Source organism: Oncorhynchus nerka, linkage group LG16, assembly GCF_034236695.1.
Source record: "Oncorhynchus nerka isolate Pitt River linkage group LG16, Oner_Uvic_2.0, whole genome shotgun sequence".
In the NCBI taxonomy this organism is placed as follows: domain Eukaryota; kingdom Metazoa; phylum Chordata; class Actinopteri; order Salmoniformes; family Salmonidae; genus Oncorhynchus; species Oncorhynchus nerka.
In genome coordinates, this window is record NC_088411.1 from 36,631,827 (window position 1) to 36,657,449 (window position 25,623).

Sequence of the window (25,623 nt, forward strand, 5' to 3'; positions counted from 1 at the left end):
TTAGGGCCTAAGGAATTTATTTAAATTGACTGATTTCCTTATATGAACTGTAACCTTATATGGTCTGTAACCTTATATGGTCTGTAACCTTATATGATCTGTAACCTTATATGGTCTGTAACCTTATATGGTCTGTAACCTTATATGGTCTGTAACCTTACATGGTCTGTAACCTTTTATGAACTGTAACCTTATATGATCTGTAACCTTATATGATCTGTAACCTTACATGGTCTGTAACCTTACATGATCTGTAACCTTATATGGTCTGTAACCTTATATGGTCTGTAACCTTATATGGTCTGTAACCTTACATGGTCTGTAACCTTATATGGTCTGTAACCTTATATGGTCTGTAACCTTATATGGTCTGTAACCTTATATGGTCTGTAACCTTATATGGTCTGTAAGTAAAATTGTAGAAATTGTTACGTGTTACATTTATATTTTTTGTTCGGTGTAAAGGCAAACTGTGAACATGAAGCCAAATGTATGTCCTCTCTATTTTGGATCGAAGGCCAATCCAATATATCGCCATCGAATCATAGTGACTTACTTAGTGACTTTACAAAAGCTTTATTTTCAATCTAATCAACTTTAGAAAACCTGGAACAAAATGACTTGTCCTGTTCTGACCTGTTCTCCTTGTATGGTGTTCCCTCTGAACACTGAGACTTAAAGTGGTTTGTGTGTGTGAGAAAAACACATGTGTTTGGTGTAATAGGGGCGGCAGGTAGTCTAGTGGTTAGAGCGTTGGGACACTAACCGAAAGGTTGCTAGATTGAATCCCTGAGCTGACAAGGTAAAAATCTGTCGTTCTGCCCCTGAACAAGGCAGTTAACCCACTGTTCCTAGGCCAGTTAACCCACTGTTCCTAGGCCAGTTAACCCACTGTTCCTAGGCCAGTTAACCCACTGTTCCCAGTTGGCCATCATTGTAAATTAGAATTTGTTCTTAAATAACTTGCTTAGTTAAATAAAGGTTCAATTTACATAGAGTGAAAGTGGAGACTTGTAATCTGTGTTGGGACCATCTGTAGAGTTTCACATCCCAGTGTGACAAATACACACACAGTTTAAGGGCAAACATTTTAGGCTTATTGCAAAAGTGAGTGTGTGCATATGTAGTGTGGACTGGACCACCAGGCTAAAACACTCTGCCGTTTTGATCGTGAGCTGTGATGACGACCACAAGGGATTACAGAACGGAAATCATGTCTGGAAGGAAGAGATCACTGGACTGATGCCTATTGGGGACAGAAAGTACCAAAAGCACTTTGATGGAAGTCCCTCCTGGATCATAATGCTTGTAGCATGATACCCAGTCGAAACAGTTTGCACATATATTATGACAATGTTTTGTGACGTTTTTGTTCGTTTTGGTGTTTGGCAGGTTTTTGTTTGTTCGCGCATACAACTTTTTTCTTGAGGCAAGTCAAAGGTTAGTAGCCGAAGTCTACACCTCTTTGTTGGTGATTGTACTACTGGAGGAGTGGGAACCATGGATGGGATTCTTCAATTCAGTTTTTGTTGTTTTTAAACGAGAGATTACTAGTTTTCATACACATTTTTTTACTTGAGAAACATCTTAGATGTAAAATTGCACAACTAAGACCTCCTCTGTAAAAACGTCATAATTAATTACAGGTTTCTTGATATATCTTAGATTATTGATGACTATTTTGAGGAAATGTACAGTGTCTTCAGAAAGTTTTCTTTAACCCTTGACTTATTTCACATTTTGTTGTTACAGCCTGATTTTAAAAAATGTATCACACATCAACACACAATACCCCATAATGACAAAATGAAAAATGTTTTGAGACATTTTTGCAAATGTATTAAAAATGAAACACAGCATTATCTAATTCACGTAAGTATTTACACCCCTGAGTCAATACTTTGCAGAAGCAGCTTTGGCAGTGATTACAGCTGTGAGTCTCTAAGAGCTTTCCACACCTGGATTGTGCAACATTTGACCATTATTCTTTAAAAAATTCTTCAATCTCTGTCAAATTGGTTGTTCATCATTGTTAGACAACAATTTTCAAGTATTGCCATAGATTTTAAAGTAGATTTAAGTCAAAACTATAACTCGGCCACTCAGGAACATTCACTGTCTTCTTGGTAATAACTTCAGTGCAGATTTGGCCTCATGTTTTAGGTTATTGTCCTGCTGACAGGTGAATTCATCTTCCAGTGTCTGGTGGAATACAGACTGAAACAGGTTTTTCTCTAGGATTTTGCCTGTGCTTAGCTCCATTACGTTTATTTTTTATCCTGAAAAACTCCCCAGTCCTTAATGATTACAAGCATACCCATAACATGATACAGCCACCACTATGCTTGAAAATATGGACAGTGGTACTCGGTAATGTGTTGTATTGGATTTTCCCCAAACATAACACTTTTTTTTTTTTTTTTTTGGTGTCGTGTTGCAAACAGGATGCATGTTTTGGAATATGTTTATTCTGTACAGACGTCCTTCTTGTCCCTCCGTCAATTAGGTTAGCATTGTGGAGTAACTACAATGTTGTTGATCCATCCTCAGTTTTTTCCTGTCACAGCCATTAAACTCTGGAACTGTTTTAAAGTCACCATTGACCTCATGGCATCACTGGCCTCATAGTTTCCTTCCTCTCTGGCAACTGAGTTAGGAAAGACGCCCGTATCTTTGTAATGACTTGGAGAAACACCATCCAAAGTGTAATTAATAACTTTACCATGCTCAACATGATATTCAAGGTCTGCTTTTTATTTTTTTTTACCCATCTACTAATAGGTGCCCTTCTTTGCAAAGCATTGGAAAACCTCACTGGTCTTGTGGTTGAATCTGTGTTTGAAATTCACAGCTCGACTGAGGGACCTTACAGATAATTGTTTGTGCGGGGTACAGAGATAATCATTCAAAAATCATGTTAAACACTATTATTGCACACCGAGTGAGTCCATGCAACATATTATGTGACTTGTATAAGCACATTTATATTACTGAATTGATTTATGCTTACCATAACAATGTGGTTGAATACTTATTGACTCAATACATTTTTTATTAATTAGAAAACATTTCGAAAAACTTTATTCCACTTTCACATAATGGGGCATTATGTGTAGGTCAGTGACTCAATATCTCAATTGAATCAATTTCAAATTCAGGCTGTTACACAACAAAATGTGGAGAATGTCAATGGGCGTGAATACTTTCTGAAGGCCCTGTTAGCTGTGTCGTTGTTACAGCGTCTCAAGAGGGACGAACAGTAATATTGCCTATTCTTTCTTGTTTTTCAAGCAAAGGTCTTTTAAGGGATTATACATGGCACAGACCTTCGCTTCGCCGAGTTCTGCAACTGGTGGACAATTGAGTTGATAAACAGACCTATACTAGTAATGCATTAAATTAGTGCTTTATAGGCCTTGAATTTATGAGGCCCGACTGCATGATAAATACGCAAATTAATACAACTGTTGTGTTCTTTGGCAAGACATCAACATAAGAGCTGACTTAAGCAGAGGTAGAGTGTGCCCAGCTATAGGAGCACCAGGCGTGTGAGTCAAAGCAATTTTTTTGTTGTTTCTATTTGACTGTTTATGGTCGGAAGGTAGAGAAGGAGACAAATACAGAAGGAGACAGAGATTAGGGGCCAAGGCGAGATTCGTAGCCCCGTCACAAGTGGTATGTATGGGGTTTCATAGTCGGCTACCATTAGACCAGACTGGCACAGTCCAAGTTGTTTCTATTGTGAATGATCCTTCCTCTACGGTGAGGCACGGGAGAATGACAATGTAACTGATGGTAATCACATGTTTAATGGACCTGCCATTCTTTCCTAACACAATGTGAATTTCCTGATACAAGGCGGCACCACAGTGCCAACCACAAACTCCACCCATAATACTGTCCCAGATACAATACACCTTAGAGTTCACAGTTCACAGTAAATCACTACACCGATAAATGAAAGAAAAGAAAGAGATGTAAAAATGTTAAAGGCCAAGTGCAGTCAAAAATGTGATTTTTTCCCCTATGTTTTATATATATTTCTTCACTGTGAAGTTGGAATAATAGTGTGAAATTATGAAAATGATGATCGAGCCCTTTTAGTGTAAGAGCTGTTTGAAAAGACCCCTGATATGTCAACCTGTTTCTGTGAGAGTGAGTTTCCATGGTGACATGTGGTAATTTAGCTAATAGACCAATAAGAGAGTTCCAAACCTCTCTGCCAATAACAGCTACATTTTCTGTTTTCCCCTCCCCAGTCAAACCACTCTCACTCAGACAGTGCTAGCTAAATTCTTGCTTTGCTCTTTGCTAAAAAGCTATTTTTGATTATTTTTGACAATTTTTGTTGAAAACAATCGCAGTCAGGCACTTGTTACCCAGAAATGATTTGATATTGAGATCAAAACTGCTGCATCGGACCTTTAAAACGAAAAATAATGTTAGTAAGGGAAAGACCACTCTCTTGTGAATAGGAGTTTCTATGGTGGGTCTGGCTATTGTTGGGTTTGGAGTTCAACCCTTCCGTGGTAGTATCAGATCAGACAGGTTCTGGGTCTGGGCTGGTCCACTGAAGAGGCTTTGTCTATTTCTACCAGCGTCTGGATCATTTCCCCTATAGATCTCTTGTTGCCAGGCAGGGAGAGCCAGATATGTGCAGCTTTACATGATCAGGCCAAAAGCATTTCTGCAGGTCTTCACTGCATGGTCCTTAGCAGTTCACGTCACAGTTTAGCTTGAAGCAAAAGCATTTGAACAAGTTTTTGTCTATGTGAATTGCTGGAATTGGACATACTTTAAATCCCCCCCATGAAGGCCATTACTGTAGTAAAAAGCTTGGAAGCTAAGCATCTGGGCCCGTATTCACAAAGAGTCTCAGAGTAGAGGGCTGATGTAGAATCAGTTTTGGATTTTAGCTCATAATGGATAACATTACATGGACAGGGGGAACCTGATCCTGGATCAGCACTCCTACTTGGAGATGCTTTATGAATACTGGCCCAGGTCCCAAAAGAATCAGATCATGCCAATAAGGATTCTGTGTACTTTCTATTTCCTTGTACTGTTTGTATCTCAGACTGTTTAGTTAGTCTGAATCAGAGAAGCCTTGTGGAAACAGACCCTTTTACAAACGTTTTAATCAAAAGACGGAAATGTCCATTTGAACTCTGACTGTCCAATCGTCCAAAACATTAACAAGCAAATCCTTTTTCAAGACTGTTCTTAACTTAAACGGACTCGTCTGGCTAACTCAAGGTTAAATACATTTCATTAAAATGCTGGAGGTCACAGCTGAACTTACAGACTTGATGTACATCACAAATGGCACCATATTCCCTATATAGTGCACAACTTTTGACCAGAGAGCCCTTTGGAACAAACCATTTGGGATACACAGCCACAGACCTCCTCTGTCTTGGAGAACTAGCAATGCCTACATCCCTCCCAGCTCGGCCCAAAATAAAAAAGCTTTCGAAATAAAACCCACAAACAAGGTTGCAGCTCAAGTGCAGATGTGAGGAAATCTCAAATGTTAAAAGGAGTTTTTGGGACAACCGTTGAAAGTTCTCTCATGTTCTCAAATGCTCTCACTTTTGATGTGCTTTGACATAACAAAAAGTACTAATGCATTTTAGAAACAGAAATCAGCAAGCCGGCAATCCTCCTGTGAACATGTTGTGAACAGTCTGTGACGAACATCTGGTGAACTCTGGTTAATGTTACACATGTACACAACACCAAACTGCTACTTTCATTATAGTATTTCTCAACAGCATCTTTATAATGTTTATCTTTTAGGCTTATGTGCCTAAGTGAACTTAATCTGTGTTTTTCTCTTCCAAATCACCACTGAATGAATTCTGGGATAGTGGTGTAATTTGAGGGGTCTGTATCGCCATGGTGACTGAAGTTTGAAAACAGGAACAGGAAGTTAATGAGAATGACCTCCAACCCCTCAGGATGTCCCCCCACTGATTCCCTGTGATAGGATGGATTACCATCAGCAACCATTACACTGAGCCGCTGTCACGCAGGCAGGCAGGCAGGCAGGCAGGCAGGCAGGCAGGCACTCAGGCAGGCAGGCAGGCAGGCCGGCAAGCATACACACTGTGAGGTTGACCATGCGGTTGGATTGGAACAGTGAGGATGCAGATGAGGAAGATGTGTTTGTGTGTTTTTGCTTTTTAATTGCAGGTGAAGAATTATTATTATTATAGCCGGTGACTGTAGAAGAAGTTACAAAAACACACAAACAGGACGATGAACTAAAAGCCTCATCAACTCAAACGAAAAGCCAGGCTTCAATCATTCCTGTACCCGGTAGCACACCAACCCTGTCTGTCTCTGTCTGTGTCTTCAATACCAATACCCATCATGCATCTGACCAATGGGAAGAAGCCCTTTCACATCCTGTTCAATTAACATTCAACAGCATGAGTTTACATATAAACATCTTGGGATGCTACACACACACGTGAATAACCTTAAACACACCTATAAATAACAGTGTAACCATGCTTTAGCATCAATACAATCTGGGGTATGAAAAAAGTAAAAGTACGTCCACCCGAGATAAGAAACTTCTGCTATCCCCAGACACTGACTTGATATACTGTAAAGCATGTCTTTACATTATGTGAAAGAGATCATAGGACAATCGCCACACTCACACACACACTTACACACACACACACACACTTACACACTCACACTTACACACACACACTTACACAGTCAAACACACACACACACACACTCACACACACACTTACACACTCACACACACACTTACACACACACACACACACACACTTACACACTCACACACACACTTACACACTCACACACATGTACACACTCCCACACACACTTACACACTCACACACACACACACGTACACACTCCCACACACACTTACACACACACTCACACACACACTTACACACTCACACACAGTTAATTGGTCAGACACTGTGTTCCTATTGTGACATGGTTGCCTTGACCCTGGCAGAGGAGAGGAGCAGGTGTGTTCTTACTTCATAGCAACTAGACTTGCCGGAGACAAGCAATGGGAAGACTCAGATTCACAGAATCTGGTTTGCTGTGTAATATTGCAAACATGTAACTAACAGAATACGTTATAATAACACTATAAATGCATCTTTTCACAAACTCACGTCGAATCTAGACTTTTGTCGAATTGCAGCAAACGTCAGATTGCGAATAGCACTGTGTCATAGTCCTCCTCCACTGATATGACTATACTTATATAACTAATGCTGACTGAGAACGGGGTTATTTTAAAGCCCTTTGCAGAGGTGTGAAGCGATTTATTAAGGATCGTATTCACTTAAATAAATAGAGGGCTTCCCAGCAGTGCCCAGCGCTGACAATGGGCATCTGGGGGCCTTGATGCGGAGCGGAGGAGCATTGGGGCGGAGGGGAGGGGCCTTGGGGTGGAGCGGAGGAGCATTGTTCAAAGTTTTGGTAAAGGGTGTATAGTCTCACAGTCTCACTAACCTACTTCCTGTTCTCTTTCTGATCCCTCAGCCCTTTTAATAGTTAGTCCCCCATCAAAACCTTTTCCATTTCCCTGTTGTAACGTGCCAGGCCCTTTCCCAGCGAACGAGGTGTGTGTGATAGGGATGGGGAACGCTGCTGCCACACCTCTGTCTCCTGAATCCGACACCAACAAGGTTCTCAGTAAAGGGAGGGAACAGGGATATCCCCTCCCACACACACACACACACACACACACGCACGCACCCGCACGCACGCACGCACACACACGCACGCACACGCACGCACGCGCACGCACGCACGCATGCACACACACACACACACACACACATACACGCACGCACACGCATGCACGCACGCACACACACGCACGCACGCACGCACACACACACACGCACACACACGCACGCACGCACGCACACACACACACACTTATTCTCCAACAAAAGTACAATGGGTCAATCAAGAATGACAACTCAACTCAAGTCAGACAGTATATCTGTCACTCATATCGAGGAACTTCACACCACGCCTCTGGGAAAGGGCCAGGAGTTTCCTGTTTTCCTATTTTCATTTGTACCTTGTAAAAGGAGTATGGAATGAATTTAAAAGCGGTTTGAAAAACAATACTCTGCAATGGATTCGCTTTTGAAACGAGTACTTCTGAAGAGCGGGTCAAGTCGTTTGTGTCTTGGCTGTACTTTTCATAGTCCTGATCTTCTTTAGAGAGACCAGCAGGGTTATAGCCTGGTCCCAGATCAGTTTGTGCTCTTGTGTACTCCATTGTTGTCATTGTCATGACAATGAGTGACAGGCAGTTGGCATAATAGCACAAGCAGACTGGAACTCAGGCTAGCATGAATATATAGGGTTATACTGTATCTGACTATCACACTTTTGGTATTAGTGTACATCCCAAATTGCACCCCCCCCCCAATGTAGTGCACTACAGGTCAAAAGTACTGCGCTATATTGGAAATAGGGTGCAATTTGGGATAAACACTTAGGGTTCACCCAGGGCTACAGATGACATCAGGACTTACCTACAACTGTATCACTTCACATTTAATCAATGTTTTGTTACCCTCCAGTAACATTACCCTCCAGTTACATTACCCTCCAGTAACATTACCCTACAGTAACATTTCCCTCCAGTTACATTACCCTCCAGTAACCATACCCTCCAGTAACATTACCCTCCAGTAACATTGCCCTCCAGTAACATTACCATACCGTAGCATTACCCTCCAGTTACATTACCATCCAGTTACATTACCCTCCAGTGACATTACCCTCCAGTAACAGTACCATACAGTAGCATTACCCTCCAGTTACATTACCCTCTGGTTACATTACCATCCAATTACATTACCCTCCAGCTACATTACCCTCCAGTAACGATACCCTCCGGTAACATTACCATACAGTAGCATTACCCTCCAGTTACATTACCCTCCAGTTACATTATCATCCAGTTACATTACCATCTAGTAGCATTACCCTCCAGTTACATTGCCCTCCAGTTACATTACCCTCCAGTTACATTACCATCCAGTAACATTACCCTCCAGTTACATTACCATCCAGTAACAATACCATACAGTAACATTGTCATGCAGTTACATTGCCCTGCAGTTACATTACCCTGAAGTTACATTACCCTGAAGTTACATTACCCTGCAGTTACATTACCCTCCAGTAACATTACTCTCCTGTTCCGGTGTCAGGGTGATGCAACACACTCTCTCTCTCTCTCCCTTCCTCTCTATATCTCTCTCCCTTCCTCTCTCTCTCCCTTCCTCTCTATTTCTCTCCCCCTCTGCCTCTCTCTCTCTCCCTTCCTCTCTATCTCTCTCCCCCTCTGCCTCTCTCTCTCCATTCCTCTCTATCTCTCCCCCTCTGCCTATCTCTCCCTTCCTCTCTGTCTCTCCCTTCCTCTTGATCTCTCACCCTCTGCCTCTTTCTCTCTCCCATCCTCTCTCTCTCTCTCTCCCTTTCTCTCAGCATAGCATTCCATGCGTGTGCCATTCCAGTGTAGTTAGTGTTAGCGCTCTGGAGGCGACAATGTGTTGTAGCGGGTGGCCCCACAGTGACGCAACCCAATGATTTTATTATCTGCTCTGGTGTTGAAGGGACGCTAAGCAACGTGAACACACACTATAAATACAACTACCCCTCCACTGTCCAGCCCCCTCCCACTAACCCACTGTCCAGCCCCCTCCCACTAACCCACTGTCCAGCCCCCTCCCACTAACCCACTGTCCAGCCCCCTCCCACTAACCCATTGTCCAGCCTCCTCCCACTAACCCACTGTCCAGCCCCCTCCCACTAACCCATTGTCCAGCCCCCTCCCACTAACCCAATGTCCAGCCTCCTCCCACTAACCCACTGTCCAGCCCCTCCCACTAACCCATTGTCCAGCCCCGTCCCACTAACCCCACTGTCCAGCCCCTCCCACTAACCCACTGTCCAGCCCCCTCCCACTAACCCATTGTCCAGCCCCCTCCCACTAACCCATTGTCCAGCCTCCTCCCACTAACCCACTGTCCAGCCCCTCCCACTCCCCCACTGTCCAGCACCCTCCCATTCCCCCACTGTCCAGCCTCCTTCCACTCCACCACTGTCCAGCCCCCTCCTCTACCATCCAGCCCCCTTCCACTCCCCCCACTGTCCACCCCCCACCCCACTGTCCGGCCCTCTTCCACTCCCCCCACTGTCCAGTCCCCTCCCTCCCACTCCCTCACTGTCCAGCCCCCTCCCCTCCCCCACTGTCCAGCCCTCCCACTTCCCCACTGTCCAGCCTCCCCTCTCCCCCACTGTCCAGACCCCTCCCACTACCCCACTGTCCAGGCCCCTTCCCCACTGTCCAGCCACCTCCCACTCCCCCACTGTCCAGTGCCCTCCCACTCCCCCACTGTCCAGTCCCTTCCCACTCCCCCACTTCCCCACTTTCCAGCCCCTCCCCCAATGTCCAGCCCCCTTCCACTCCCCTACTGTCCAGTCCCCTCCCAGTTCCCCACTGTCCAGCCCCTCCTCCCCTACTGTCCAGCCCCTTTCCCCTCCCCACTGTCCAGCGCCCTCCCCCACTGTCCAGTCCTCCCACTACCCCACTGTCCAGTCCCCTTCCCCACTGTCCAGCCACCTCCCACTCCCCCACTATCCAGTGCCCTCCCACTCCCCCACTGTCCAGTCCCCTCCCACTTCCCCACTGTCCAGCCCCTCCCCCACTGTCCAGCCCCTTCCACTCCCCTACTGTCCAGCTTCTTCCTCTCCCCCACTGTCCAGCCCCCTCTCCCAATGTCCAGTCCCCTTCCACTCCCCCACTGTCAAGCCCCCTCCCCACTATCCAGCGCCCTCCCACTACCCCACTGTCCAGCTCCATCCCCTTCCCCCACTGCCCAGCCCCTCCCAACTGTCCAACCACTCCAATCCCCCTCTGTCCAGCCCAGTCCAACCCCCCTCTGTCCAGCCCCCTTCCACTCCCACTCTGTCCAGCCCACTCCAACCCCCCTCTGTCCAGCCCACTCCAACCCCCTCTGTCCAGCCCCTTCCACTCCCACTCTGTCCAGCCCACTCCAACCCCCTCTGTCCAGCCCCCTTCCACTCCCACTCTGTCCAGCCCACTCCAACCCCCTCTGTCCAGCCCCTCCCCCACTGTCCAGCCCCCTTCCACTCCCCTACTGTCCAGCTTCTTCCCACTCCCCCACTGTCCAGCCCCTCTCCCAATGTCCAGTCCCCTTCCACTCCCCCACTGTCAAGCCCCCTCCCCACTATCCAGCGCCCTCCCACTACCCCACTGTCCAGCTCCATCCCCTTCCCCCACCGCCCAGCCCCCTCCCAACTGTCCAACCCACTCCAATCCCCCTCTGTCCAGCCCAGTCCAACCCCCTCTGTCCAGCCCCTTCCACTCCCACTCTGTCCAGCCCACTCCAACCCCCCTCTGTCCAGCCCCTTCCACTCCCACTCTGTCCAGCCCACTCCACCCCCTGTCCAGCCCCCCTTCCACTCCCACTCTGTCCAGCCCACTCCAACCCCCTCTGTCCAGCCCCCTTCCACTCCCACTCTGTCCAGCCCACTCAAACCCCCCTGTCCAGCCCCTTCCACTCCCACTCTGTCCAGCTCCCTTCCACTCCCACTCTGTCCAGCCCACTCCAACCCCCCTCTGTCCAGCCCCTTCCACTCCCACTCTGTCCAGCCCAATCTAACCCTCCCTCTGTCCAGCCCCCTTCCACTCCCCCTGTCCAGCCCCCTTCCACCCCCTCTGTCCAGCCCACTCCAACCCCCCTCTGTCCAGCCCACTCCAACCCCCTCTGTCCAGCCCCTTCCCCTACTTTCCAGAAGGGATATCCAAAAAAAGGGATATCCAAATAAAATATGATTTGATTGGTTAAAGGATTGATTGATTATTGGCACGTTGATTTTGTGTTTATTGGCACAAATATTCCAAATATATGTCAATGGATATGTCATAAATAACATGAAAATACAACTTAACCAGAGTACAATGCTATATTTGTTAACAATTTTCAATTGACCCACTCCCCAACTGTCCAGACCCCTTCCACTCCCTCTCTGCCCAGCCCTCTCCAACCTCGCTCTGTCCAGCCCCCCACTGTCCAGCCCCCTCCCACTCCCCCACTGTCCAGCCCCCTCCCCACTGTCCAGCACCTCCCACTTCCCCTCTGTCCAGCCCATCCAACCCACCCTCTGTCCAGCCCCCTACCCTACCCTCCAGCCACTCCTACTTCCCCACGGTCCAGCCCACTCCAACCCCCTCACTGTCCAGCACCCTTCCACTACCTCACTGTCCAGCCCACTCCACCCCCACTGTCCCAGCCCCTCCCACTCCCCCACTGACCAACCCTCCCACACTCCAGCCCCTTCCACTCCCCCACTGTCCAGCTCCCTGCCACTCCCCACTGTCCAGCCCCTCCCACTCCCCCACTGTCCAGCCCCTCCCACTCACCCACTGTCCAGCTCCTCCCACTTCCCCACTGTCCAGTCCCTTCCCACTCCCCAGTCCCTTCCACTCCCCCTCCACTACTTTCCAGCCCTTCCCACTTCCCTACTGTCCAACCCCTCCCCCACTGTCCAGCTCCCCCCACTCCCCACTGTCCAGCCCCTCCCACTCCCCCACTGTCCAGCCCCTCCCACTCACCCACTGTCCAGCTCCCTCCGACTCCCCCACTGTCTAGCCCCTCCCACTTCCCCACTGTCCAGTCCCTTCCCACTCCCCAGTCCCTACCCACTCCCCCTCCCCTACTTTCCAGCCCTTCCCACTTCCCTACTGTCCAGCCCCTCCCCCACTGTCCAGCTCCCTCCCACTCCCCCACTGTCCAGTCCCCTCCCACTCCCCTACTGTCCAGCTTCCTCCCACTCCCCCACTGTCCAGCCTCCTTCTACTCCCCCCACTGTCCAGCGCCCTTCTACTCCCCCACTGTCCAGCCCCTCCTCCCCTACTGTCCAGCCCCCTTCCCCTCCTCACTGTCCAACGCCCTCCCCCCACTGTCCAGTCCCCTCCCACTCCCCCACTGTCCAGTCCCCTTCCCCACTGTCCAGCCCCTCCCACTTCCCCACTATCCAGTCCCTTCCCACTCCCCAAACATGACTTACATATACAAAACCTAGAAAGTAAAGTAAAATGTCTGTTTGATACTGACATTTTTGTTAAAAGAGACATCCAAATAAAATATAATTTGATTGGTTAATTGATTGATTGATGATTGGCACATGAATTTTGTGTCTTAAGTTTATTTGCACAAATATTCCAAATATATGTCAATGGATATGGCATAAATAGCATGAAAATACAACTTTACCAGAGTACAATGCTATATTTGTTAACAATTTTCAATGAAACCACAACTTGCTTAGCCACAGCTCTGGTCTAACAATGAAAAACTGCACATTTGGCACAACATGTATTAAATGAATCAATTTAATGCATACTAGGCAGTTACAAAGGTATATTGTATTGTTATTTAAAATTATGAGCACTGTTTTAAAGGGAAGCATTAAAAGCTGTGCATATCGAACTTGAGAGAGATACTTTGACTTCATTAGGCAATCACTTCCTACAAGTTCACTTTACATTGTCATAGTGAGCTTTGACCGTGAAAAGTCAGCCAGTCTACTACTTATCTAAAACATAACATTAAGTACCTATTACATGTTCACTTGAAACATCAACAGAGCAGCAATAGAGTCACAGATACATCATGTGATGTGCATGAGAATAGTAGAATGGAGAATCATGGTCCACCGTGTAACAATCCTTTCTGCTCCAGGATGAAGTTTCTCCTAGGTACAGATCTAGGATCAGCTTCTCCTCCCCCAATCTAACCTTAACCATTAGTGAGGAAAATGCAAAAATGACTCAAGATTAGAATCTAGGGGCAACTTCACCCTTACTTTCCAATAACTCATCTTTGGATACTCCCTATTTACCTCCATGATCTTGATCCTGGTCTTTTCAAATGTCCAGGGAGAACAAACCACCAGAATTTCAGATAGTATTTTAGCTACAGAACAGCTAGTCTTTCTAGCAGGGGTTGGAACCGGTTCAGGGAACAGAACCGAAAAAACGGAAAATAACGTAAAGGAACAGAAACAGAACCTGGAACGAAAGGGATCCATACTGTTCCGGAACAGAACCGTTATTTTAAAAGCATGGGAACCGGTTAATAACGTTATTTTATGTTCCAAGCATTTAAAAAAAAAAAATCTAAACACAACCATTGCACCTATGCAAAGCCCTCACTCTGTCACTCAGAAACCTATTCCAGTGTCTGCCTGCAAACTGAAAATGTGCCAGTGTGTGTGTGTGTTTAGGCTATCTGCCCCTCCCCCCTCCGAAGCATAGGCTACTGTACTGACGTTAGCATAGGCTACTGACTGACATTACAAGCGGAATTCAGAAGATAGGAAGAGAGATTTTTAATCAGTTAGAGAAGAATGGATGAACTTGTTCAATGCTAGATACTAAATGCCTAGTTATCACGTTTCACATTGGATTTATTAACTACAAAAAGGTAAGACGAAAGACAAAAAGGTAAGACGTATTTTTTTTGGTGCAAGCTTGTTAGATAGCTAGCTCAAACTTGTTAGCTAACTAGCTCAAACGACATTCAATGTTCCTCCATAGAAGCCGCTCCTCATAGGTATAATTCTGTGGACCTAAATTCAGATCATGCATGTCATAACAAGATGCCTAGCACTTCAAGCCTCTTCCTCAACCCTCTGTCGCTCTCAATATTTCAGTCGCATCTTACGCCACTTGTTTGTCACCTAGCTTGCCTGCTCTATCCACACTGATTGGTAAAGTCATTTAATGAGCTAAATGTAGACAACTGTTGATTTGAAGGAACGGAACGATATAAAACTGTACTTTTTGGGGGTTCGAACCAGATCAGAACTTTATTTTGCTGGTCGTAACAGCGGAACAGAATGAAAAAAATATGGGTCAACATTTGGAAATTAATCTCAGTTCCAACTCCTGCTTTCTAGGCATATAGTCCCTCCGGATAGTATCTCACATACAAAGCAGCTAGACTTTCTAGCCCATTCTAGTCCTTCAGCTAAGCATCTGTTTTTGATAATGTGTGAGTCCTTCATACCCAACCAGCTCAGACATCCCTAAACTCTCTCCAGTCTCTTGTCATTCGATACCTTTTTGTTCAAACTTCAAATTGTTCCATTTAACAGTCCCACTGTTCCACTGTCCATGTCGTCCCCTCAGGCCACAGCAGCACCTTGACTACAAATAGTTGAAACTTCAAACTTTAACAGTCCCTCTCTTCCCTCAGGGCTCAGACCACGCATAGTCCATGGTTGGCCATGAGGGCCGTCTGACTCTCCCTCCTCCGGTCCTTCTTCCTCCCAAGCCGGACCCTCCAGCAGACAGCACTGGACCCCAGGAGGGCTAGCCCAGCCGACAGCAGAACCAGCCCCAGCACCGAGATGGTGGAGCCGTGGGAGTTGAACGTGTACGCCACGGCCGTTACCACAATACCGGCGATAAGGACCACCACGCCAAATGGCACGGTGCACCGGTAGCACGACATCTCTGCCCCGCCGGTGGCCGCTGTCAGCTGCACCTCGTTGATTAATGGGACGGTCGTCACAACAACGCTACGGTCCTTCTTGTTGTGGTTGTTGTTGTTGGATTTCTCTGTAGTGACTTTCTCAGAGGTAGATGTGGGCATTTTCATGGCGCTTTTGGGGACTTTCGGTGCATTTTTATTGATAGAGTCATCTGGAATAGAGATTTTGCTGGCTAGGAAAAGGTGGGCCATCTTGACTTTCAGTGGTCAACCTGTCAATCTGTGTAGCCTACAGAGAGAAAAATACATTTGAGTCATATTGAAAACAAAACAGAGAACCCAGAAAACACTTTATGAAACAACTATAAAGGATGTGAACAGAGCACAATTTACTGAATTGAAGCCTGTGCACATTGAAATTAATTGAAGGCCGCCTATAGCGGCTGCCTATAGCGGCTGCCTATAGCGGCTGCCTATAGCGGCTGCCTATAGCGGCTGCCTATAGCGGCTGCTTGACAAGGGAGGCATTTTCCAAGCTAAACTGACCAAGACGCACCTCCAACAATACATAAAACCTCACATAATTACAGTGCATTCGGAAAGTATTCAAAACCCTTCATTTTTTCCACATTTTGTTACGTTTCAGACTTATTCTAAAATCGATTACAAAAAATATATTCTCCTCATTAATCTACACACGATACCCCATAATAACAAAGCAAAAACAGGTTTTTATACATTTAAAAAAATATATAATAATAATAATATCTAATTAATACCTTAAGTATTCAGACCCTTTGCTATGAGACTCAAAATTAAGCTCAGATGCATCCTGTTTCTATTGATCATCCTTGAGATGTTTCTATAACTTGATTGGAATTCAATTGATGGGACATAATTTGGAAAGGCACACACCTGTCTATATAACGTCCGACAGTTGACAGTGCATGTCAGAGCAAAAACCAAGCCGTGAGGTCGAAGGAATTTTCCATAGAGCTCCGAGACAGGATTGTGTCGAGGCATAGATGCCGTAGCACTCGCTTCTGTCATCATGAAGTGCTTTGAGAGACTAGTCAATGATCATATCACCTCTACCTTACCTGACAACATAGACCCACTTCAATTTGCGTACCGCCTCAACAGGTCCACAGATAATGCAATCGCCATCACACTGCACACTGCTCTATCCCTTCTGGTAAAGACAAATACCTATGTATTTGGAAGAAGTTTAGAACCACCAAGACTCTTCCTAGAGCTGTCTGCCCAGCCAAACTGAGCAACTGGGGGAGAAGGGCTTTGGTCAGGGAGGTGACCAAGAACCCAAAGTTCCTCTGTGGAGATGGGAGAACCTTCCAGAAGGACAACCATCTCTGCAGCACTCCACCAATCAGGCCTTTATGGTAGAGTGGCCAGACGAAAGCCACTCCTCAGTAAATGGCACATGACAGCCTGCATGGAGTTTCCAAAATGCACCTAAAGGACTCTCAGACCATGAGAAACAAGATTATCTGGTCTGATTAAACCAAGATTGAACTCTTTGGCCTGAATGCCAAGTGTCACGTCTGGAGGAAACCTGGCACCGTCCCTACGGTGAAGCATGGTCGTGGCTGCATCATGCTGTGGGGATGTTGTTCAGCGACAGGGACTGGAAGACTAGTCAGGATCGAGGGAAAGATAAATGGAACAAATTACAGAGAGATCCTTGATGAAAACCTGCTCCAGAGCGCTCAGGACCTCAGACTGGGGCAAAGGTTCATCTCCCAACAGGCCAACAACCCTAAGCACACAGCCAGGACAATGCAGGAGTGGCTTCAGGACAAGTCTCTGAATGTCCTTGAGTGGCCTAGCCAGAGCCTGGACTTGAACCCGATCGAACATTTCTGGAGAGACCTGAAAATAGCTGTGCAGCGATGCTCCCCATCCAACCTGAAACAAAGCTTGAGAATGGGAGAAACTCCACAAATACAGGTGTGTCAAGCTTGTGCCGTCATACCCAGGAACACTAAAGGCTGTAATTGCTGCCAAAGGTGCTTCAACAAAATAATGAACGAAGGGCCTGAATACTTATGTTAATTTAAAAAATATATTTTTTTTTATATAAATGTACACAAATTTTTAAAAAACAACAACTGTTTTTGCTTTGTCATTATTGGTATTATGTGTAGATAGATGAGGAAAAATAACATTTTAATCCGTTTTAGAATAAGGCTGTAACGTAACAAAATGAGTAAAAAGCCAAGGGGTCTGAATACTTTTCAAATGCACTGTATGCCCAGAAAGAATGACAATTTCTCTCACCCAGTAGCATATGGGCTATTTAGGTGAGCGCTGATAAGCAGTGTGATAAGCAGTGCCCACATTGTCAAAAGTAGGGGTATGAAATATTTTGCTTGTGCATGCTGAGCGCGCCTCTCCAGAGTGCTGTTGGAGAGACGCACCGCTGTGACGCTCCACCAAAGTTCCATCAAAAAAATAATGGAACATAACGAGTATATGGCCTTCTCTGTAGCCTACAGGCTGGAGTGGAGATAGAAATGTACGACAATGTCATGAGACAGACACCTTTTACCTTTTACGTATAGAGCGTTGGGCCACTAACCGAAAGGTTGCTAGATTGAATCCCTGAGCTGACAAGGTAAAAATCTGTCATTCTGCCCCTGAACAGGGCAGTTAACCCACTGTTCCTAGGCCGTCATTATAAATAAGAATTTGTTCTTAACTGACTTGCCTAGTTAAATAAAGGTTTTTAAAAAAAATACGCTCTTGTCATGTTTTTAGATTTATCATGATTGCATTATTATGGTTTTGATGATTATACATATAATTGGTTATATAGTTATGTTTATGATAGAGAATTTTTTTAATACAATCATATGTGCATCTGCAAGGGCCAATATATTCTGTGGCGTCCCACAGGGTTGGAATATTGGACCTTTGTTATTCCTAATCTATATCACTTAACATTTTCTTTGCTAATGATACCAATTGATTGATTCACTAATTAATGAAGCCAACTCTGAATTTTCTGAATGGTTCCAGATTAACAAATGATCTTTAAATGTAAAAACAAAAAAATCAAATTTCCTTATTTTCACTAGTAAGAATAAGAAATATTGTAAAAAAATATATTTAAAAAAGAGCCAGAATCTCAATTGGGGGTCACATCCACTAGATTCCTTTGCTTTCTAATTGATGAAACGTTTTCCTGTAAAGATCATATTCAATTTGTCTGCAGCAAAGTGATGAAATCGGCTGGTGTCATCAGAAAGATAAGTGGTTTGGTTCATCAGGCTTGCTTCCTAACTCTATACTACAGCAAAAAAAATGTATATGTATTTTTGTTTTATCACTTGTTTTTTTTGGTGCAAATAAATTCAACTTAAACAGTACAGTAAATAGAAGTTAAGTATAGTTCTGTACAGTACAATAGTACAGCACAGTGGAGTATTAGAGTATAATGTACTGTATTGTACACTACTTTACTCTAATGACCTTTATCTTCAACTTTCATTCAGAACCGAAAATGAACCTTATAACGGAATGCATTTTAAACTTCGGTAAAATACGTATTTTCACCTTTCATTCAGATCCTAAAATGAACCTAACTTCAATGTCTGGAAAAATATGTCTTTTAGATGTCTTTTCAACGTCATTTTGCTTACTGGGTCTATTCTAAGTATAGGAGGGCGGGATTTTTTGTGTGTCTCGCCTAGGGTGGCAGAATGGCCAGGTCTAGGCCTGTCTCTGTGCCTATGCATAGCCTATGCCCTGGCAGTAATATTTCCACCGGATGCATCGTTGGCAGTTGAACTTGAGGCCTTTACAATGTGCAACATAACTGTCAAATTCCCCGGAGAACTGCGGGCAACGCTAGGCGACCTCCGTGAAACCAGAGCCGGTCAATTTCATGAACAGTCTGCTCTAATGATGAAATGGAAGATGTTAAAATCCATTAAAACATCTATGATGTAGCATATGTCATCAACCCTTAACTTCTCTGTCGATGTCCACTGAGATGCGATGCAATATATCGAAGTCTTGCTCGAGCACGCGCGTTATGGAGATTTTTTGGGGTCTGTCGATAAAAATGAATCTCTTTATCAACATTTAGATTCCGACTGTTCCCATATTTGACACCTAACCCATGCACATATTGTAGTTTCAGGGATATGATATTCAATGCAAGTAATAACTGTGAATGTCACCATTAAAGTCAAATAAATCAGTTCAACTTACTGTATTCTGGAGCTCTTTTCATTCTCTGACGTTCTCGAGTGCGTCTTTGGAGTAACGGAATGCGACCGTCAGCCTGTTCACTCTCATCTCGTTCTTGAAGTTGTCTGTCATGTCATCCGTTCGTTTTTTGACCATTATTAGTTAGTTTTTTCCCCTCCAAATACAGATATAATATACGACTCTCCTGTTTACCTTTCACACGAGCGCATGGAAATGTGTTATATGCGCAGAGGTTTTCCCAGAATTAGATATATTATATAGCCTAGCACCGTTTATTTCACTCACTTCTAATCTCTCTGTACGGTGTCCGTGTACGGTACAGGCAGCGGATGTTCTAAACGAGCGCAGTCATGTCTAGAAAGCTGTGTCTCTTTTCCATGATCTGGTCTACAACGTCTTGGAGAATCATGCTGGGGATATCAATAGCTAAAGAGGGGAGGGGCTGTGAGACACGGCTCTCCTCTCCCCCTCACCTAGTAAACGAGCAAGGAAACTTTTAACCCTTCCCACTCGGGAAGACAGGGACACAGCTGAACTGATAAGACTGCTAAGTCTATTATTATTTATTTCAAAGTATACAGCAAACGCAATTTCAATGTGTTAATGACGCATAGCATCACATCTAATTATGTATTTAAACAACAATTACGTTCCTCTTCATTGTTTTACCAGTAGCTTATATCACATAACATCAAGAATTTAATCATGTCTACTGTTATGATATAATGCGTTGTCTCATCTATGTTGTTAATTTCTACTTGTGTTTCAATGTGTCAAGACTCACCCATGACACTGCCTATGCTTTATATGCCAACTAAGGTATGGCCTTTACACCAAGTTTGTATAAGGGCTGGTAAACCCTAGCATGTAATGGTTCTCTCTCTCTCTCTGTGTGTGTGTGTGTGTCCTGTGTGTGTGTGTGTCCTGTGTGTGTGTGTGTGTGTGTCCTGTGTGTGTGTGTGTCCTGTGTGTGTGTGTGTGTGTGTGTGTGTGTCCTGTGTGTGTGTGTGTGTGTGTGTCCTGTGTGTGTGTGTGTCCTGTGTGTGTGTGTGTGTGTGTGTGTGTGTGTGTGTGTGTGTGTGTTTGTGTATGTGTGTGTCTGTCTGTCTGTGTTTAAGTAATGGATTGGTATTATTTTAACCCCTTGTTTCGGGGTCTGGTTCTTGTTCACATGGGGAGTAGTCCTGACTGCTTTCCTAACTGACACTCAATATTTCCACACAGGGATGCAACAAACTCTTTACTCTCCATTGTTGCACAATGCCACTGCACCCTTGCTTCACTGACTTACTGTATAAATGCCAACTAACGGCTGCAACATCGGGGATTTGCCTGCAGTTGCAGTCATTTGTAGGTGACTAATGCACTGTGGAAGAGAATAGCATTTAGTCACTCTGACTCTGAATTCCCATATATATATATATATTTTTTTTACATTTACACAAATGATTGATAAAGTTACAGTTCTAAACATTGTGAGTCAGAGTAGGCCTATTGCTGGACTCAAGCCTTTTCTGTTGGATACTCTCAAATGAGGATTCTTTAAATCAATGACAAAACGCTATTTTCTTCCACTTTGCATTAGTCACTTACAAATGACTGCAATACTATCGAACCATTACTTAAACACACACACACACACACACACACACACACACACACACACACACACACACACACACACACACACACACACACACACACACACACACACACACACACACACACACACACACACACACACATGCAGGTATGTACACACACACACACACACACACACACACACACACACACACACACACACACACACACACACATGCAGGTATGTACACACACACACACATGCAGGTATGCACACACACACACACACACACACACACACACACACACACACATGCAGGTATGTACACACACACACACATGCAGGTATGTCCACACACACACACACACACACACACACACACACACACACACACACACACACACACACACACACACACACACACACACACACACACACACACACACACACACACACACACACACACACACACACACATGCACACACACACACACACACACACACACACACACACAGGCTGGCTTCCTACTGTTCCCACCATTATCCCCCAGAGAATTGTCAGAGAAAAGTGAGCGAGGGGCCATACCAGACTGCTTTACCCTTTATCCACGAACCTAACCTTCTGTGGTGTACCTCAAAATCTGTGTCCTCAAAGAAATACCCTGTTTTTAATGATGGGTGTTTCTCTGATCTGCAGAGCGTGAGAATAATGGTCCAGCTTGGCTTTGACATCTGCAGAGAGTTAGTCAGGTTCAACAGTCTGTTGGTGTGCTTATTGTCTTTACCCTGCTGCACAGGAGGTTGATTAGGGAGGACAGGCTCGTGGTAATGACTGGAGCAGAATCAGTAGAATGGTATCAAACACATCAAACACATGGTTTCCATGGTTTCCAGTTGTTTGCTGCCATACCATTTGCATTGTTCCGGCCGTTATTATGAGTCGTTGTCCCCTCAGCAACCTCCACTGCGCCTTACTGTCTGCCTATAGTCCATTTAGAGCAGGATACTCAAGTCTAAGTTTACATCCCAAATGGCACCCTATTCCTTATATAGTGCACTACTTTAAACCAAAGCTCTATGGGTCCTGGTCAAAAGTAGTGCACTACATTGGGAATAGGGAACCTAAATCAAAATGAAACATGATCCCTGCATCCTCACGTCTCTGCAGTGGTCTAATGACTGTTGTAAAGAATGTGAATGTGTTTAGGTGTAGATGATTAGTCAGACAGGAACACAGTGGGAGTCATGGACTCTGTCTGCAATGGCATACCATTTCCTATATAGTACACTATTTTTGACCAGGGGACATACGTCTCAAAGGTAGTGCACTATGTAGGGGAATAGGTTGCCTTTTGGGATGATATGGGGTTGTGTGAATGATTTGGGCTTATTGTTGTATCATACATTGTGTTTGTGTTTGTATTGTAATGTCTGAGCTCCAACCAGGCACATCTGTAATATTCTAAACAGACCCAGGACCTGCCTGTGGAGATAGGACCATCAGGGCCCAGTAGGGGGTCAACTCTCCCCACAGAGTTCAGGCCCTGCCTGGGGTCCACTCACATAGATGGCCCCCTACACTTTCCTTTGATCCAGGGCAGAAGTCCCACTGCTGGGGTCTCTCCCCTACAGCCTGGCTCTGTAATGTGCCCTGAGAGAGGCAGAGGCAGACTTCCTGGGGCTGTGGTTCCTTTTGGAGGATGATGCAAGCCCATGTAGCTGGACAACATCGGCCTATAGTATATCAATGTGGATCTGCACGTATTGAGGTTAGAGGTTGGTCCACTTATTCTCCTCTCAGGGGTTCAGATTACCAGAGATTTCCTCCAAGATGTCCAAAAGATAAACCATTTACAAACAAGAACTGAAGTGTTGTATGGTTCCTCCAAGTGAACATTGCAGCAGCTGCTTTGTATTGACAGTGAACATGTTGAGCAATTTGTAGGAAGTTTACCAATATTCAGTTAGTTTGAATGATCGTTCTGGGTATTAGCTCAGAGAGAGTCTCAGAAATCCATAACAACAAGCTGCCATGAATCCAGTTAACAGTATATCGATAAGAACAGACAGACGGAGGTCCTCGGGGATTTTATTTACTCGACTCGAGCTTTGTCGCATATTTCCCAAAAGGATTGTTCTAATTTGAAGTGGAGTGCAGCTCTCGAAACCCAAAGACCTGAGACTGGATGTTAAATGAATGCACACAGTGGGTATCCCAAATGCCACTCTATTCTGTACAGAGTGCACTACTTTTGACCAGAGCCCATACGAGGCCTGGTCAAAAGTAGTGCACTATAAATAATAGCATGCCATTTTGGACTCAGATGGGATGTTAAATGAATGCACACAGATTGATTTTCCTTCCCTGTCTAGTGTAGAGATGTGGGGGAGCTACCAACTAGAGGGATGTACGCTATATCCTTCTTAGCATCATCACCATTCATTTATCAGGGGATTAGGAGGGATGTATCTTCATTCCACCGCAGCTCACTAAGATCAGTGGAGTGTTTATCTTAATATATTGTCAAATACACAAGGCTGTTATGGAGATAAATGTACCGTCTAACATTTTTTTTAAAAGCTGTAGCTCTGCATGTGTTTTAGAAGTATTGTAACTGTTGTCCAGTCCTGTTATAGAGCAGCCAATGAGAGGGCAGATACGCGTCTGAACGACAGGCACAACTCAGATTTTTTTTCTCCAAAATGGCCGAAATGCCACATGCGTCCACTATTATGAGTGCATTCGTAACAACCTAACAATTGCAAAAATTATATTCAATCAAACAAGCCTCATGTAGCAAATTAGCAATTCAATTTTTTGAATTCGATTTGACACTCTATCATTGACCTCCGTACCAAAATTCCTCACTTCATGGTCTTATTTTCGTAGTAAGATTTTGGGCAGTGTAAACCCTCTCGCTTTGTATCTTCCTCTCTGTTCATATACAGTCAATAGGAGAGGGAGTCTGATAGAAATGTTTGGTAACCATTTTTGCCTCTTTTCCCTATATAGTCAGTGCACTAATTTTGACCTGGGCCTATCTGATCTAGTCAAATATAGTGCACTATGTAAGGAAAACGTTGCCATTTGGGATACACTCAGTGTTCTGGGTAGGGGTCTACCTCCGTTCACTGGCTTCTCTTTGGCACAGTAACCTTTGACCCTGAACTCATTCCTGTCTGTTCTCCGGGACTGCCGGTCATGGTATATTTAGGCAGGAAATGAGGTAATCCCTGGTTACTGTGGAGGAACCCCAATGGAAACAGACAATTACAGGGATGTTTCCTCTACTGTCTTCACTTCAGAGTTCTGAGGCTCACCAGTGAAGTCGGAGCTACTCCCTATAACCTTCCCTCTTTTTTTCCCTTTTCGTCTCACTTTCCACTCCTCCCTCTTTTTCATCCTCTGCATTGGACCTTGACTCTCTGTCTCTGTTCAACCCTTAATTTACACCTACAGGAACCTCCTATGTCTCCCTCTCCCTTCCCTCCTCTCCCTTCCTCCCTCTCCCTCTCCCCCTCTCCATTCCCTTCCCCCTCTGCCTCTCCCTCTCCCTCTCCCTCTCCCTTCCCCCTCTCCCTCTCCCTCTCCCCTCTCCCTTCCCCACTCTCTCTCTGTCATTCTCTTATCCTGTGCCTCTCTCTCTCTTATCCTCTACCCCTCTTCCTCTCTTTCTCTCTATTACCCTCTCTCTCCCTCTCCCTCTCCCTTCCCCCTCTCCCTCTCTGTCATTCTCTTATCCTGGGCCTCTCTCTCTCTTATCTTCTACCCCTCTCCCTCTCCCTTCCCCCCTCTCTCTCTGTCATTCTCTTATCCTGTGCCTCTCTCTCTCTTATCCTCTACCCCTCTTCCTCTCTTTCTCTCTCTTATCCTCTCTCTCTCTCTTGCTCTCTCTCTCTATATATATACACACACACACATCTCTCTTATCCTCTTCCTCCCATCCCCCTCCTCCCCTTTCATCAGGTCATTGGAGTGACTTATTGAATATGGTGTGACCTGTTTAAGAACGGGAGCATCTAACAGATGTTTCCTGGACACATACAGATCATACTGTCAGAGTTAGGGTCAATACCATTTCAATTCATTCAATTCAGGATGGGAGCACTGCATCAACTGGGTACGATGAGTACAGTGCCTACAGTGGATCATTGCTTATTCAACTAACAGTATGTTGTGCTACAGTATGTTTTTACACACACACACACAGAGGTATGGTGTGGAGCACAATTGGCCCAGCA

General features: G+C 45.0%; 2 protein-coding genes across 2 annotated transcripts in view; one reads left to right on the forward strand and one right to left on the reverse strand.

Moving 5' to 3' along the window:
- Positions 1 to 12,716, forward strand: part of LOC115144507 (uncharacterized) — a 12,990-nt gene extending 274 nt beyond the window's left edge. Inside the window, exons 2-3 of the mRNA XM_065002322.1 lie at positions 10,098 to 11,609; positions 12,076 to 12,716. Coding sequence (XP_064858394.1) covers positions 10,098 to 11,609; positions 12,076 to 12,716 — 2,153 coding nt within the window. The remainder of the gene's footprint in view (positions 1 to 10,097; positions 11,610 to 12,075) is intronic.
- Positions 12,717 to 13,254: 538 nt separating this feature from the next.
- Positions 13,255 to 20,395, reverse strand: LOC115144626 (transmembrane protein 100-like). The gene is made up of 2 exons (XM_029685664.2): positions 19,800 to 20,395; positions 13,255 to 15,852 (listed from the first exon to the last, which is right to left on the reverse strand). The coding sequence occupies exon 2, from the start codon at positions 15,813 to 15,815 to the stop codon at positions 15,330 to 15,332; it is 486 nt and encodes a 161-aa protein (XP_029541524.1). The 5' UTR covers positions 15,816 to 15,852; positions 19,800 to 20,395; the 3' UTR covers positions 13,255 to 15,329.
- Positions 20,396 to 25,623: the final 5,228 nt, after the last annotated feature.

Coding starts and splice junctions, on each gene's coding strand:
- LOC115144626 (XM_029685664.2), bottom strand. CDS start 15,815: ATGGCCCACCTTTTCCTAGCCAGCAAAATCTCTATTCCAGATGACTCT.